At 40.8% G+C, this 15,425-nt stretch overlaps 1 protein-coding gene across 2 annotated transcripts in view; it reads right to left on the reverse strand.

Annotated features, from left to right (window-relative positions):
- The window catches only part of LOC129708663 (metabotropic glutamate receptor 4-like), a 780,176-nt gene that overhangs the window by 397,905 nt on the left and 366,846 nt on the right, over positions 1-15,425 (reverse strand). For both annotated transcript variants that reach the window (XM_055654562.1, XM_055654563.1), the window contains one exon: positions 12,196-12,336. In XM_055654562.1, coding sequence (XP_055510537.1) covers positions 12,196-12,336 — 141 coding nt within the window. The remainder of the gene's footprint in view (positions 1-12,195; positions 12,337-15,425) is intronic.

Here is a 15,425-nt window from a genome sequence, read left to right on the forward strand (position 1 = left end):
ATTCTAACCAATAAAAGGTCCACTATTGATGTGCTGTGTGATTGTAACTCAGAATGTTCAGTCATTAAATGTGTTCAATTAAATTGAAATTGAATTGGATTCCTTAGTCCTGATAATATTATGACTGATTACATTTTATCATAAATAGTGGCAATTTAATTCAGTTTGTAAAAGTCTCTTTCGAAATGCAGGAGAAGCCTTTCTGTCTCTCAGGCATTTTCTATTATTCAGTGAGAGTGCAGTTGATCTGTACTTTAACCTCAGCTTTCCCCCTTAGTGCTACATTCTTTTATAATCTCGTCTATCTAAAAAATCCCTGATTTAAAAAGATACATAGATCAAGCAGTTGTTCCATTTAGTGCATTATGCACTCCTACGACCGCTTCAATGAAGAAGTGTCCCCATCTGATCTCCTGAGTGCTCTCAGACTGATTTTAATTGACTCCCTGCTGGTAGAAATTCATCACATCAATCCAAAAATCCATTAAAAACAGGGAGCAATAAGAAAGATGTCAGTATAGCATCAGAGGAGTAGATTAGGTTGTTTGGTCCAATGTTAGGTCCTACAAATATGCAGTGTACATAGAGCATACTGGATAGGTTTAAGAGAAGGACATGGTATTAAACAGTAAAATACATTTAAAGGCACAAAGTGCTGAAGTAACTCAACAGGTCAGGTGGCATCTTTGGAGAACTTGGATAGGTGATGTGGTGGGTCAACCTGGAACATCACCTATTTATGTTCTCCAGAGATATTGCCTGACCTGCTGAGTTACTCCAACATTCTGTGTCTATCTTCTACATTGCCTGACCTGCTGATTATTCCAGCACTTTGTGTCCTTTTGTGTGTTAGCCAGCATCAATATTCCCTTGTTTCTACCAAAATACATTTGGAGGAGTCAGGATTTATGAGCATGAAAAGTCTCCATGATCTCTGCTGGGTAATACCATCTAGTTCACCATGTCTCCCCACAACTGCAGAGAACACAATCTCGGACTGTCCAACCTCCCCCTGCAGCTATTATCCCCTAATGTAGGTATCATTCTGGTCAACCTCCTCTGCACCTTTTGCAAAGCCTCCACATTCTTCCTGTAATGGGGTAACCCCAACTGCATACATTATTCCATATGCAGCCTAACCAAAGTCCTATAAAGCTGTATCATGACTTTGTGATTATTATACTAATGGCCTGACCTATGAAAGCAAGCATACCATATGCCTTGTTTACCACCCTATCTATTCATGTTGCTATTTTCAGGGAATAATGGACTTGGATGCCAAGATCTCCCTGTACATCAATGCTGTTAAAGGCCGTGCCATTAAATGTATATTTTCCCACTTGCTCGGATTAAACGCCATCTGACATATTTTCCGCCTTTTTCTGTAGCTGATCTATGACCCAGTGTATACTTTGTCTTAATTTTGAAACATTTTAAAGAGAAAACCAACATAGATTTGCAAAGAGGAAGCCATGTTGAAGAATGTGGTTGAAAAGTTTAAAGAGTTGATTAAAGTAATAGTCAGGGGAATTACTTTGATTGTTATTAATGTAGACTCTCAGATAGCATTTGACACTGCTAATGACTAAAGTTAAAACTCATGCAAATGAAGGCAAGTCATTGACCTAATTAGAGAGTAAGTTAAGCAGGAAGAGACGGAGAGTAAAGATAAAGGGTGAGCATTGAAACTGATTGGACAAGGCAGGTGATATCTCATGAGGATTGGTGTTGGGGTTTTAAACATTTACCACAATAATGAATGGAGGTTACAATCAGTCATGATGGACCAGCAGGCCCAACTATCCCAGATGACACAATGATAGGCTGCTTTGAAATTAGTGTAGACAGATGTTAAAATTGCAGCTATTAATGGGGCAGCACGGCGGTAGAGTTGCTGCCTTACGGCGCCCAGAGACCTGGGTTCGATCCTGTCTACGGATGCTGTCTGTGCGGAGTTTGTACGTTCTTCCTGTGACCGCGTGGGTTTTCTTGGGTGCTCCGGTTTCCTCCCACACTACAACCGCGTGCAGATCTGTAGGTTAACTGCCTTCTGTAAATTGCCCCTAGTGTGTAGGATACTGCTAGTGTACGGAATGATCGCTGGTCGGCGCGGACTCGGTGGGCCGAAGGGCCTGTTTCCATGCTGTATCTCCAAAGTCTAATGGATCTGGAGGCAAATGGGCAAAACTCTAGGATGTGGATTGCAGTGTAGACAAATCTAAAGCCCATGCACTCTGGAGCTAAAAAGAAAAAAAAACTTTCAAAGTGATGAAAAGCTTGAAGTTGTAAAATTAAAAAAATGCTTAAAAATCTGTGTAGGAAAACGTTATATAGTTTGGATGCAAATGGACAATCAATGGCTATGGAAAATTAGACCTTTATGTTCTTCTGATGCCTACAATCCAAAACACAAATAGCTATGCTATAACCATAGAAAGGCCTGGTTAACAAACACCAGAGAGCTATTCTGGACAATATACATTTGTACAATACCATTGCCTTTGGCCTGAGGGGAGCATAAATTAGCAAACTTATAGCTGGAATCCAATTGTGAAATGACACAAACAGGTGTAGTATTCCCTGAGGTTTATAGAATTAGGTAATATTTTAGCTGAGAATCTCAAACTATTGACAGAGAAACAAAGAAAATCAATGCAGGTTGGTGTGGTCCAGAAATAGAGCCATGTCCACCACAAGTTTAGTTTAGAGATTTACTTTAGAGATACAGCATGGAAACAGCCCTTTGGTGCACTGAGAGCACTTTGACCATCAATCACCCATTCACATTAGTTCTTAGTTTCGTTTAATGATACAGTGTACGAATAGGACCTTTGGCCCACTGAGTCCACGCTGACCACCCATTACCCATTCAGACTAGTTTTTAGTTTAGTTTAGATGCAGTGTGGAAACAGGCCCTTCGGTTCAACTGTGTCTGCATCAACCATCGATCACCCAATCATACTAGTTTGTAGTTCAGTTTAGTTTAGAGCCACAGCATGGACATTGGCCCTTTGGTCCACAGAGTCGACATCGGTCATCTATTCACACTCGTTGTACATTGTCCCACTTTCTCATCCATTCCCTGCACACTTGGGGGCAATTTACAGAGGCCAATTAACCTACAAACCTGCACGTCTTTGGGATACGGAAGAAAACTGCAGCACCCAGGAGAAGGGGAGAACATGCAAACTCCACACAGACAGCACCTGAGGTTAGGAATGAAACTGGGTCTCTGGTGCTGTGAGACAATGGCTCTACCAGCTGTGCCACTGCCTCACAGCACCAGAGTTATTTTTTAGAAACACACATTCATGTTAGTATGATAACTGCTTGAAACTCTGTGTTGCAAACAGCAAGTCAGGCTTACTCAATTGCTAATTTTAAATTGGGGGCAAACTAAGTGAATAAAGAATCGAATGCGAGACTGGACATAGACCACTGAAAGGTAAATCAGCTTTAAGGAACAAAAGCAGGAACAGAGTGGCACATCTGGCAGAGCTGCTGCCTCAGTGCCAGAGATTCGTGTTCAATTTTTATGTGGGGTTTGCATGTTCTCCCTGTGACTGTGTGGGTTTCCTCTTGGTGCTCAGATGTCCTCCCACATCTGACAAGTCATGTGGAACTGTCAGTAGGTTAATTGGCCTGTGTAAAATTGCTCCTAGTGTGTAGGAAGTGGATGAGAAGTGGGATAAAATAGAACTGGTGTAAATGGGGAATCGATGGTCGGCGTGGATTGATGGGCCGGAAGACCTGTTTCCATAAATAGACACAAAGTGCTTGAGTTAGGCTTGACTCAGCGGGTTAGGCAGCATCTCTGGGGAAAAGGAATGGGTAATGTTTTGGATTGGAACCTTCTTAAGGCCTGTTTCCATGCTGTATCTCTAAATTAAACTAAAGTAGAATATGTGCCTCTGTCTTTCTAATCCTTTTGGACTTGCACTTCTAACACGCCACAATTTAAATAATTCTGAAATCAATCCTATCTGTCCAAAGAGACAACTTCATATTTACCTGCCTTGAAAAAATGCACATTTTCATCCATCACAGAATCTGTTCTTTGTCTTCATTTGTAAAACAAGTCATTGAATACAGATAAATCTTGACATGTGCTCAAATGTAAGTGAACTGATTCACCCTTGCATACACAATTACCAAGATGTTCTTGTCACTTCCTTGAACAATCATTAATTAGTATTTCACTGCAGTTCGTCCCTTAACCAAAGTAATGCGCATGATGCATTCCAATACCATGGAGCCAGTCTTTCATGATTGCTTTATGAAGCATGAAAAGCTAGCTCAAGTCAAAATAAAACATAATGCTGACTGACTATCGCTATAATAGATCAAGATGATGAGCAGTTAATGATGTTCCCATAACTGTCAATGTGTCTATTAATTAACTAGCGAGGAATGGACAAGGAGAGAGAGTTACTTTACTTCTAAGGAGCAATGGGTTTTATATATTAACTTATTTTCCAGTCATTTTTCCTTAATAGTTTGGTGCAAATCATTCGGTATCCTAGAATCAATGCCGCAATACAATGGCACAGCGATAGAGTTGCTGCCTTAAGGGCCTGTCCCACTTGGCCGTCATTTACACAACAGGCCGTTAGTGACTGACGCAGACTGTCGTACGACAGTCGCGTGCGTCATCATGCACCTTCAAATATTTTATCTGCTCTGCAAGTAGAATTAGTCAGCGTATTGACATCATTTGTTAAGTGAAACATTGATAAAATTAATGTTTGATGGAAAAATTCATTTACTTTTAAACTTTCTGAAATCCTCCCAACAAACACAAAATTGTATTCCATTGTAGCAGTTTGAGGGTTTGAACCCAGCTTCAGAATTAGTTTGCAATTTTTTTTTTAAATGGTGTTAATAAAATTGTTGGTGGTTATTTAAAAAAAAAAACTAATTTGGTTACTAGTGTTCTTTTAGGATATAAAATCTGCAATCCATACCTGGATGTTCATCCTTAACTAAGGATGTATCAAAAACACTTATTAAGGTGTTACTCTGAAGGCATTACTCTGAAAGCATTGATGCTTATGGCGAATAATTTTCTCATTGTGGCCGACTACGTGTGGGCAGCGTGTGGTGGCGCATGGGTACGCACGGTGACATAATCATGCATCACCACACACTACACGTACGAGGTCAGGACGTGAGCGTGTGACCGCAGTACATCCGCCTGCGTAAGTGATATACGCCACGCCGGTGGCATGCGAAGGTTTGTGCAGTACGTAATCCTGGAGTGCCACGCGATACTGCGCGCAACTCCATACTCCTCCACGCCTCTCCATGAGCCCGTCCCGCGCTACCCACACGCTACCCGTGCGTCACAAAACGACGACCAAAGTTTCGGAGGTCGCGTAAACGGCGTGCAAATGATGGCCAAGTGGGACAAGCTCTTTACAGTGGCAGAGACCCAGGTTCAATCCGGACTACAATTCCCTGTGTAGGGAGATTGCACGTTCTCCCTGTGACCGCGTGGGTTTTCTCCGGGTGCTCTGGTATCATCCCACTCTCCAAAGACGTGCAGGTTTGGAAGTTAATTGCCTTTGGTAAATATTGTAAATTGTCCCTAGTGTGTAGGATGGTGCTAGTATATGGGGATCGCTGGTCGGCGTGGCCTTGGTGGGACGAAAGGCCTGTTTCTGCGCTGTATAAACTAAACTAAAGTATTTGCAGTCATCATTGAAATGACAGTGCTCAACACTGAGGAGGAAGCAGCCCACAACAATCTATTGACAGCTGCAAAATGAACTTTTTCTTTACTTTTTCCTGCTGTAGGAAGAATGTCATTAGGCCGGAAAGAGTGCAGAGAAGATTTTGGAGGATGATGCCAGGACCCCAGGGCGAGAACCAGTGGGGGAGGTTGGGCAAGCTAGGACTTAATTCCCTGGAGCACAGGAGGCTAAAGGGTAATCTTATAGAGACAATATAGATGATCTTATATAAACATAAGGGGAATAGATAGGGTGAATGCACAGTAACATTTACCCGGGGTAGGAGAATCAACATAGGTTTAAGGTGAGAGGGGCCTGATTTAATAGGAACCTGAAGGACAACTTTTTCATTCAGAGTGGAGGTGGATATGTGGAATAAGTTGCCAGAGAGGATGGTTGAGGCAAGTACAATAACAGCATTTAATAGACTCTTGGAAAAGTACACGGATAGTAAATGATTTGAGGGATATGGGCCAAATGCAGGCAAGTGTGACTAGTGTCAATGGAGTATCTTGGTCCATGGGCAGATTGGGGCGACAAGCCTACATCCATGCTCTATGACTCTCCTTTTCAGCTTTCTCCCCCCCTTCTATAGTCAGTCTGAAGGAGGGACCTGGCCTGAAATGTTGTATGTATACGAAGGAAGTTCAGGTGCTGGTTTAAACTGAAGATAGACACAAGAAGTTGGAGTAACTCAGCGGGACAGGTAGCGTCTCTGGAGAGAAGGAATGGGAGACATTCCCTTCAGAGTCATAAAACAAGGAAAAAGGCCCTTCGGCTCAACTTGTCCATGCTGACCAAGATGCTCCATCTACACTAGTCCCTCATGTTGAAATGTTTTTTAAATGCTATTGTAGTACCTGCCTCAAGTATTTATTCTGGCAGGTTATCCCATATCCCATAAAAGTTGCCCGTCAGGTTGCCGTTATAGTTGTCCTAAACTTAGTGCTGGAGATCGAAGGCAAGTGAACTCAGGCAGTTTTGTTCTGATCTTCGGGACCTGGAGAGAAAGAATGGGTGATATTTCGGGTCGAGACCCTTCTTCATACTTTCTCCAAAAATGCTGCCTGTCCCACTGAGTTACTCCAGCATTTTGTGTCTATCTTTAGTGTAAACCAGCATCTGCAGAATTTTCACCCACAGGAAATACTCCCAGCTTCCTTAGAAAGGTTGGAAACTGCAGTCCTCTGAGAGGAAGGGGAAAGGTGAAGGCAGGTAACCTTTATTAAAAATAAACTATTTGCTTTTATGTACTTTTTTTTCAGAGTATTAATTTTAGTATCAATCCTTAAACCTACCAAGATGCACTTCAAGGGCTGCTTAGCCTTCCAAAATCGATGATATTTCTGGAATTAATAGAATACAAATCCTACATTATATGTTTTTTCACATATTAATATAATTTCATGCACTGTTCAAGGTTACAGTGGAGCAGCTGACTCATTGGGCCTGGTTCCAAGGATCTTTATCGTAAAAGCCAAAGACCTCACCACGTCGCCACATTAGGATGTAGAGACCTCCAATATCCTATATGCCTACAGCATCTTTGAATTTTAATCCGACACAGCTATTTATGAATGACATTTATAAACATACGATTGCATGCTCCACCATCATAAATACCAAAATATTTGACCATCATTTAAAAAGAAAATTATATTTTTGCAGTGTAACTAAAATGTAAATATAAAGCCACAAATTCATTACAATGCATGAATGGAACAATATTCTCTCCTGAATGCATTCATGTATCTAGCTCATTAGAGACCTTTAAACTGCCTTTATTTGGACTTTATCTTGCACTAAATGTGATTCCCTTTATCCTGTATATGTACAGTGTGGACGGCTTAGTTCAGATTCAGATTCAAATTTATTGTCATTGTGCAGTGTACAAGTACAGAGACAATAAATGCTGTTAGCATCTCACGCAGAAGTGCGAACACAGAACAATGGAACAGTTGTAATCATGTATAGTTTATTCGCTGACTGGATAACATGCTAGAAAAAGCTTTTCACTGTACCTTGGTATGCGTGACAATAATAAACTAAATTTAAAAAAGCTAAACTGGTCAGAATGGTTGAAAAAAAACAACCCTTCGGCCCATCGAGTCGACGCTGACTATCGATCATGCGTTAACACTATGTTAATTCCATTTTCGCATTCGCTCCCTACACAGCTGCACATCTTGAGATGTGGGACGAAACTGGAGCACCCGGAGGAAACCCGCACAGTCACAGGGAGAGCGTGCAAACTCCACACGGACAGCACGCAAGGTCAGGATCAAACCTAGGTCTCTGGCCCTGTGAATTGGCATTGTACCCACTGTACCACTGTGCTACCCCTTGGAAAAAACCATGGCAAGATTTTTCTCCTCAAAAAAAAGTATTTTCGAAAGTCATAAATAAATGATATATGAAATGTAAATAACATTTTGAATACTTTAAATCAAAATGCACAATAGATTATGTGTGCAAGTAGAAGGTTGGTTAATAATTTTTAAGAATTCAAATAAAATGCCAAGTAAGTTTTAAATACCAAAGACCACAACATCCGTGGAACAAATATTAATTACCGTTACCTCACATTCTTTATCCTTCAAATTAACATGTGTTGGTCGACAGCACAAGAGTTCAATAAAACGTTAACTTTTACATGTAACTTGTAAATATATACAGGTGTGAGCTTTTCCTTGCACAATAAAAAGAGATCTTCCTTATATAGTTGATGAAGGGTCTCAACACAAAATGTCACTTACTCCTTTCCTCTAGAGATGCTGCATGGCCCACTGAGTTACTCCAGCATTTTGTGTCCATCTTAGGTCATAAGTGATAGGAGTAGAATTAGGCCATTCGGCCCATCAAGTCTACTCTGCCATTCAATCATGGCTAATCTATCTTCCCCTCTTAACCCCATTCTCCTGCCTTTTCCCCATAACCTCTTTGGTGTAAACCATCATCTGCAGTACCTTCTTACACACTTCCTTATTTAGTTACTGTTTCTCTGTTATAAAATCGATGTTCACTCGTCCTAAATTATTCATATTCTATTATGTCCCTCTATGTTAAAACCCATTTAGATGATTTCATGCTCCAGATATTCCATTAAGGAACACAGTAAGCTTCGCTCTTATTTGAATGAGGTATGGTGACTGTTTATGGAAAGAACAATATTCTAGACTGTTTCAGATACATTAACCTAGACGAGGTTTTGTGAAAACAAGAACAATGTAAAAAATGGTCAGAAAAGTCTGTGTCGAAAAAGGCCTTTAGAACATTATTTTTATCAAAGTGCATGAAGCGTATCTAAGATAGACACTAAAAGCTGCAGTAGCTCAGCAGGACAGGCAGCATCTCTGGAGATAAGGAATGGGTGGAGTTTCAAGTCGAGACCCTTCTCGACCCGAAACATCGCCCATTCCTACTCTCTAGAGATGCTGCCTGTCCCGCTGCACTACTCCAGCTTTTTGTGTCTATCTTTGGTTTAAACCAGCATCTGCAGTTCCTTCTTACACAAGCTTGTATCTAACATAGTCACATGAATAACAGTTCAACCATGAAGCAAAGAGGCAATTGTTTTCATCAATGCAAGTCAAGTGTATCTTCAGGCCAGGAATTTAAGGCAACAACCTCTCTGTGAGATTAACACAGTACATATAGATTTAAAGAAAATGCCTTTGGGATAATATTAACCTATTATATTTGCTTTGGTGCTTCTATTATACCAATAAAACTCGACAATGATGTGACCATTTATAAATAAAGATAAAATAAAACCAATGTAGCCCATGGGGTTTTGGTACAAAAGTGTCAGGAAATAAAGTCAGATAAATTATATACACAAAGTCTGTGAAATTATGTGGTAACATTATTGACACTTGGTACTTTAGGAAGGATAGAGGACATCGCTTCAAGGTGTGGGAGGGAGAGGAACCTGGGGGTAATTTTTTCACACAAAGGGTGGTGGGTGTATGAAACGAGCTGACAGAGGAGGTAGTTGAGGAAGGTAGTATTGCAATGTTTAAGAAACAGGTACATGGATAGGACAGGTTGAGAGGTTTATGGGCGAAACACAGGCAGGTGGGTCTAGTGGAGATGGAACATGTTTGCTGGTGTTGGGTGGAGGGGCCTGTTTCAGCGCTGAATGACTCCATGACTCCATAACAAGAGGAAACTGAATTGTTGATGACTGTGAATTTAAGCCATGAAAAAATGTAAAAGAAGGAGGTGCTCTATTAAATGGCATCAAAGTAACTGGGGATTTAGCAAAACTGGGCCAGGAGAATTGTTCAATGCATGAGCAATTCAAGAAGAGAAATAACTAAGTACATGAGCCATCATTCATAGCTTTTGGAAACCACAAATCCACCAGAGTTTTTCTCAACAAGATGTCATAAAAGGAGTGAGGTTTGTCCCTGTATTTGCGCAGAAACAAGTAAAAACGTATTTTATAATTATGGATTTGAAAATACCGCACAGTTCCCTCTTCATTGGAGACCCTTGGATTATCTTTAATTGCACTATACTGGACTTTGATTTGCACTAAATGTTATTCCCTTATCCTGTATTTATACACTGTGAACGGCTTGATTTTAATCATAATTATTCTTTTCGATGAATTGATCGATTGTATGATAGGTTATTATCACATGTGACATGTCACAGTGAAATTCTTTGTGTTGCGTGCAATACTCAAAGTATGCAAAGAGTCGCCACATATAGGGCACCGACAAAGTTACAAAGTGGGTAACATGCAACAAAAAAGCTTTCACTGTACCTCGGTACATGTGACAATAATAATAAACAAAACTAAACACTTAAATTCATAATACAGTAATTTTGTAATGCTTTCATCGGGACAGCCATGGCATCTATCTGTTGTAACATACTTCCACGAAGCACAATAAGATAATCCAATTGTTTAATAACATGATTTCATTTTGAGGAACAATAGTCCAGGCAAATTCTCAATCGAGCCCCACATCCAAATGAAATCATCCCTCCCCAACCTTGACTAAGAACATGGATATCACCCAAGCTAGTCCCTGACTCACTTATCAACCACAACTCAACACCACTGGTAGTTTGACCTCCCACCCGTCCACTAATGAATCCACCTCCTCAATTTACCAATTATACAACACTTCCCCCCAACAATCGTCAATCAAAAGCTCCCCCTCCCACCATTACCCACACTGATCACTGCCATACCTCCCTTCCCACTCCCAATGCACCTCCACCATCACAAAACCACATTCCCCCTTCATCTCACCAATCCATCTTCAGTCCCAGACTGACTTGATTTCCTTTGCATGTTCCTCACTGACAAAGCATGCCAAGGAACAGCCTCACTTCATGTAAGGATGATTCTTTTAAACGTTACAGTGCGGAAACAGGCCCTTCAGCCGACCGAGTCAGTGCCGACCAGCGATCACACCATACACTCGCACTATCCTACTCATTGGGGACAATTTACAGAGGGACAATTAGCCTACAAACCTGCACGTCTTTGGGATGTGGCAGGAAACCAGAACACCCAGGGAAAACTCACGTCATCACAGGCAAACGTGCCAACTCCACACAAACAGCACCCGAGGTCAGGATCAAACCCGGGTCTCTGGCGCTGCGAGACAGTAGCTCTACCACTGCACCACTGCACCGCCCAGATTCATTAACATGCCTTAGACTTCACGTGGTATTCCAAACAGTGAGCCTGGGTGGCTTGGAATTTGTTGATTAGATACACATTTGTCAACAGAAACTATAGTGAGCAATAGGTTTTCTGTGGAAACAAGTGTTCGATGGTTCGCTACTATCATGTGTACAGACATATAGTAAAATTCTTCCTTGGCACACAGTTCAGTAAAGTATTGCCATAGCAAAACTCAATCCCCAAAAGTACAAAGAGCATAGAAATAGTCAACTGAGATCGCATGCAAGAGTCTTTAGTGTCCACAATTATTTTTCTTATGATATGCTTGATTTACAGCAAGTTCGATTTGTTTGCAAAGAAAATGATTCCAAAATGCAAATTTACTCCCAACGGGATTGTTTTTAACTGTAATCTTTGAAGTATTTTATATCATTGACCACCTCACTGAGTAAATAACAAAGCACAAATGGAAGAATAAGAACAGCCTTTTCTCATTATAAACACAACGACCACAGTTGTGACATCAAGTCACTTCCTTTCTCAGTTTTTAAAAATAAAACTGCAAAAGTCTCTTTTCTTTACACATATCCCATGCTAAATTAAACACTGAATAATTCTCTCGTCAACAGCTCATTTTATTTATGAGCAGGAGCCTGCTGATTTTGGATAATATTTGTGATTTACTGACAAGAGTTTTGCTGGAGATATTCACCATCAGAGTGTGGAACTTCAAGACAAAAAGAAATATCAGAGCTGAGGGGGAAAGATATAAACATGGCTGAGTCTATAAGATGGATAAAGGTGTCATGGTACCTGTACACTTTTTAACGTGGCTTCCTCGTTTAAATCCATGTCGGCTCAGCTTGCAGTTGAAGTTTGCTTCCCAAAATTCTGCGAACCAAATGTTTCTTCTGTTATTCTCCAGAGTGCGGCCCATGAAATAACGATCAAAACCTGCAAAATGAAACGTTCATTAGTCGATCGTGTTGCTTATAGTTCCAGGCAACTATCCATGAATAACGGTGGTAAACAATTAGTTAGAACAAAGACACATAAAACTAAATACAGCACAGAAATAGGCCCTTTGGCCCACAATGTCTGCAGCAAACATGGTGCCAGCCTAAACTAATTTCCTCTCTACGATATGATGGAGTCTATGAGATGGATTAAGGTGTCATGCTACCTTTCTCATATGATCTGCGATACGATATGATACGATAAACTTTATTCATCCCCGGAGGGAAATTGTTGACCTATCTATGATCCCTTCATTCCCTGCCTATTCGTGTGCCTGTTTAAAGGTCTCTTCAATGCCACTGTCTTATCGGCATCCACCATTATTCCCAGCAGTATGTTCCAGGCACCCACCACCCACTATGTAAAAAAATCCTGCCCTGCACATCTCCTTTAAATTTTGCCCCTTCGCCTTAAAGCTATGCCCACTAGTCTTTGACATTTCTAGCATAGGAAACAGGTTCTGCCTGTCTACCTTGTCTACCCTCCCATAATTGTATATATACTTCTATCTTTTACTTATACATACTTATACTTTAATATATTTTCTATCGGGTTTCCAACAATTTTCCGCAACGTCTGACATTTCAGAGAAAACTTTATCAGCATTCTGGTAAACCTCCACTGCACCCTCTCCAAAGCTGCACCATTCTTCCTGTAATGAGGTGATCAGAATTGCTCACAATTGTCCAAAGGAGGCCTTATGGAGCTGCATCATGTCTTCCTGAATCTTATGTTCAATGCCCCGGCTGATGAAAGTGAGCATACCATGTGCCTTCTGTACAACTCTTTCTACATGTTTTGCCACTTTCAGGGAGCTATGTTCCTGGACCCCAATAACCCTCTGCACATCAATGCATTTGAGGGTCTTGTCATCTTTCTACCTCCCCTTACATTGAACCTCTCAAACCTCACATTTGCTCAGATTAAACGCCAACTTCTAGTTCTCCACCCATTTCTATAGTTGATCTATATCCCATTCATACTTTGACAGACTTCTTCACCGTCTGCAACTACAGCAAGTTTGGTGTTGTCTGGTTCACCCACATGAGATTTAAATGAAAAAAAAATGGACTGATTATATAATGGTGTAAGATGGCTGACAAAGATAAACTACAATAATAATCTAGCTCTCTGAATTTGGTATTGATTGTTATTGACTTATTATTGTCACATGTCCCAAGGTACAATGAAAAGCTTTTGTTTGTGTGCTATCCAGTGAAAGCGGATAACACTATTCATAAATACAATCAAACAAGACACAAATGCAACAGGTAGAACAAAGAGAGAGATACCAGTGGGCAAAATATAATTTATGGTTGTCTAGAAATCTTGATAGAATTGCACAGAAAATGCTGGTGAAACTCAGCGGGTCAGGCAGCTTTTCAGGAAAAAAGAAATAGGTAACGTTTCAGGTCGAGAACCTTCTGAAGAAGGGTCTCAACCCAAAACGTTACCTATTACCTTTCTCCAGAGGTGTTGCCCGACCTGTTGAATTACTCCAGCATTTTGTGTCCATGTAAATTGCTCGTATCTAAGCTTCCCCCCCAGTCTAGTTTCAGTAAAAACACTGAATCAAGCACTTGAACAACTAATCTTTATTTTAACAAAAGTGCACAGTTCAACTACTGTACCTATCCCACCGTGGGTTCGATCCACGTATCTACCTGATCAAGCCCTCTAGGCCTCGCTCAAACAGAGACACGCCAGAAAGTCACACAGTCCCAAGCGCTCTCCCAGAAGATCGACACTGGACCTCGTGGTAGCGGACTTTTATATGACCCGGGACCTCGAGGGGCCGAACCACCTGGGGATGGTCTCTTAATAATCCAATTACAAATATTGATTAACCCCATACATAACAGACATTTCCCTAACCCAATAATACAGCAGCTCAATACGTTGTATTCAAACCGGACTTCGCAAGGGAGCCAACTTAGCAACATTTACCCTGATCTGCAAGAAACACAGACAAGGCTCAATACCTCATCCAATCAACAGTCGGCAAAATAGAACTCTGCAATATTATTTACAATTATTCACAAGGTGTATGTCTGGTTTGCAGCCATCCAATCCATTCTATGCATTTTGCACCTAATTGACAAGGTCTACAGATTTTCTTATTCTTTTCTTGCAAATTGTATCTAGGCTCTAGACACACTGGCACCACTCCGCAGCTTGTCCCAGCTCTGCAGAGAGCAATTCCAAATTGACCAAATCTCCCAGCACCCCTGAAGCTTTTACTCCAATTTAAAGTCCTAGCCTCTCCAGGCCAGGATTAACATCCATCTTCAGTGTAAACCAGCATCTGCAGTTCTTCCCTATACAATGATAGTTTTGCAGTTGGATTAGAGGTTTAGAAGAGGGCAATAATAGTATCGGATGATAATAAATCTTCATTTGAGCCCAGCATGCAAAGAATCGCTAAAATTTGTATTGTATTGTATTCAAATTTATTGTCATTGTCTCAATTTGAGACAACAAAATGAATTTCCCTTACAGGCAGTATCATAAAAAAAAATCATTAAAAAAAACAAAAAAAAACTCTCGCACCATTTTGACACTTGTGTGCATATACTCTATTGCAAACGCTATAGTGATTAGAGTCATACAGCATGGAAACAGAACCTTCAGCCTCACTTGCCCATGTCGACATACTTGCCCCAACCCTCCTCCAGCACCTTGTTCCATACGCCCACCACCCTTTGTGTAAAAATGTTGCCCCTCGCATTCCTATTACATCTCTCTCCCCCCAACGCCAACTTAAACGTATGTCCTCTAATTCTCGATTCCTTTATTTTGGGTAAAAGACTGTGCATTTACCCTATCTATTACTCTCACGATGTTATACACTTTACCCCATCGATTCCTCTCATTATCTTCATGTAATTGAAGTCTCTAACTTCTTCTTATCCCAGTTATGTTTTCTTTTCAGTGGGTGACTCTTCAGTGACTCTTCAGTGCAATTGGTAGCATCAGTTATTCAATATGTTTTCAAGAGATTGAGCTCTTAGGGCTAATGGAATCAA

This window comes from Leucoraja erinacea, chromosome 24, assembly GCF_028641065.1.
Source record: "Leucoraja erinacea ecotype New England chromosome 24, Leri_hhj_1, whole genome shotgun sequence".
NCBI lineage: Eukaryota > Metazoa > Chordata > Chondrichthyes > Rajiformes > Rajidae > Leucoraja > Leucoraja erinaceus.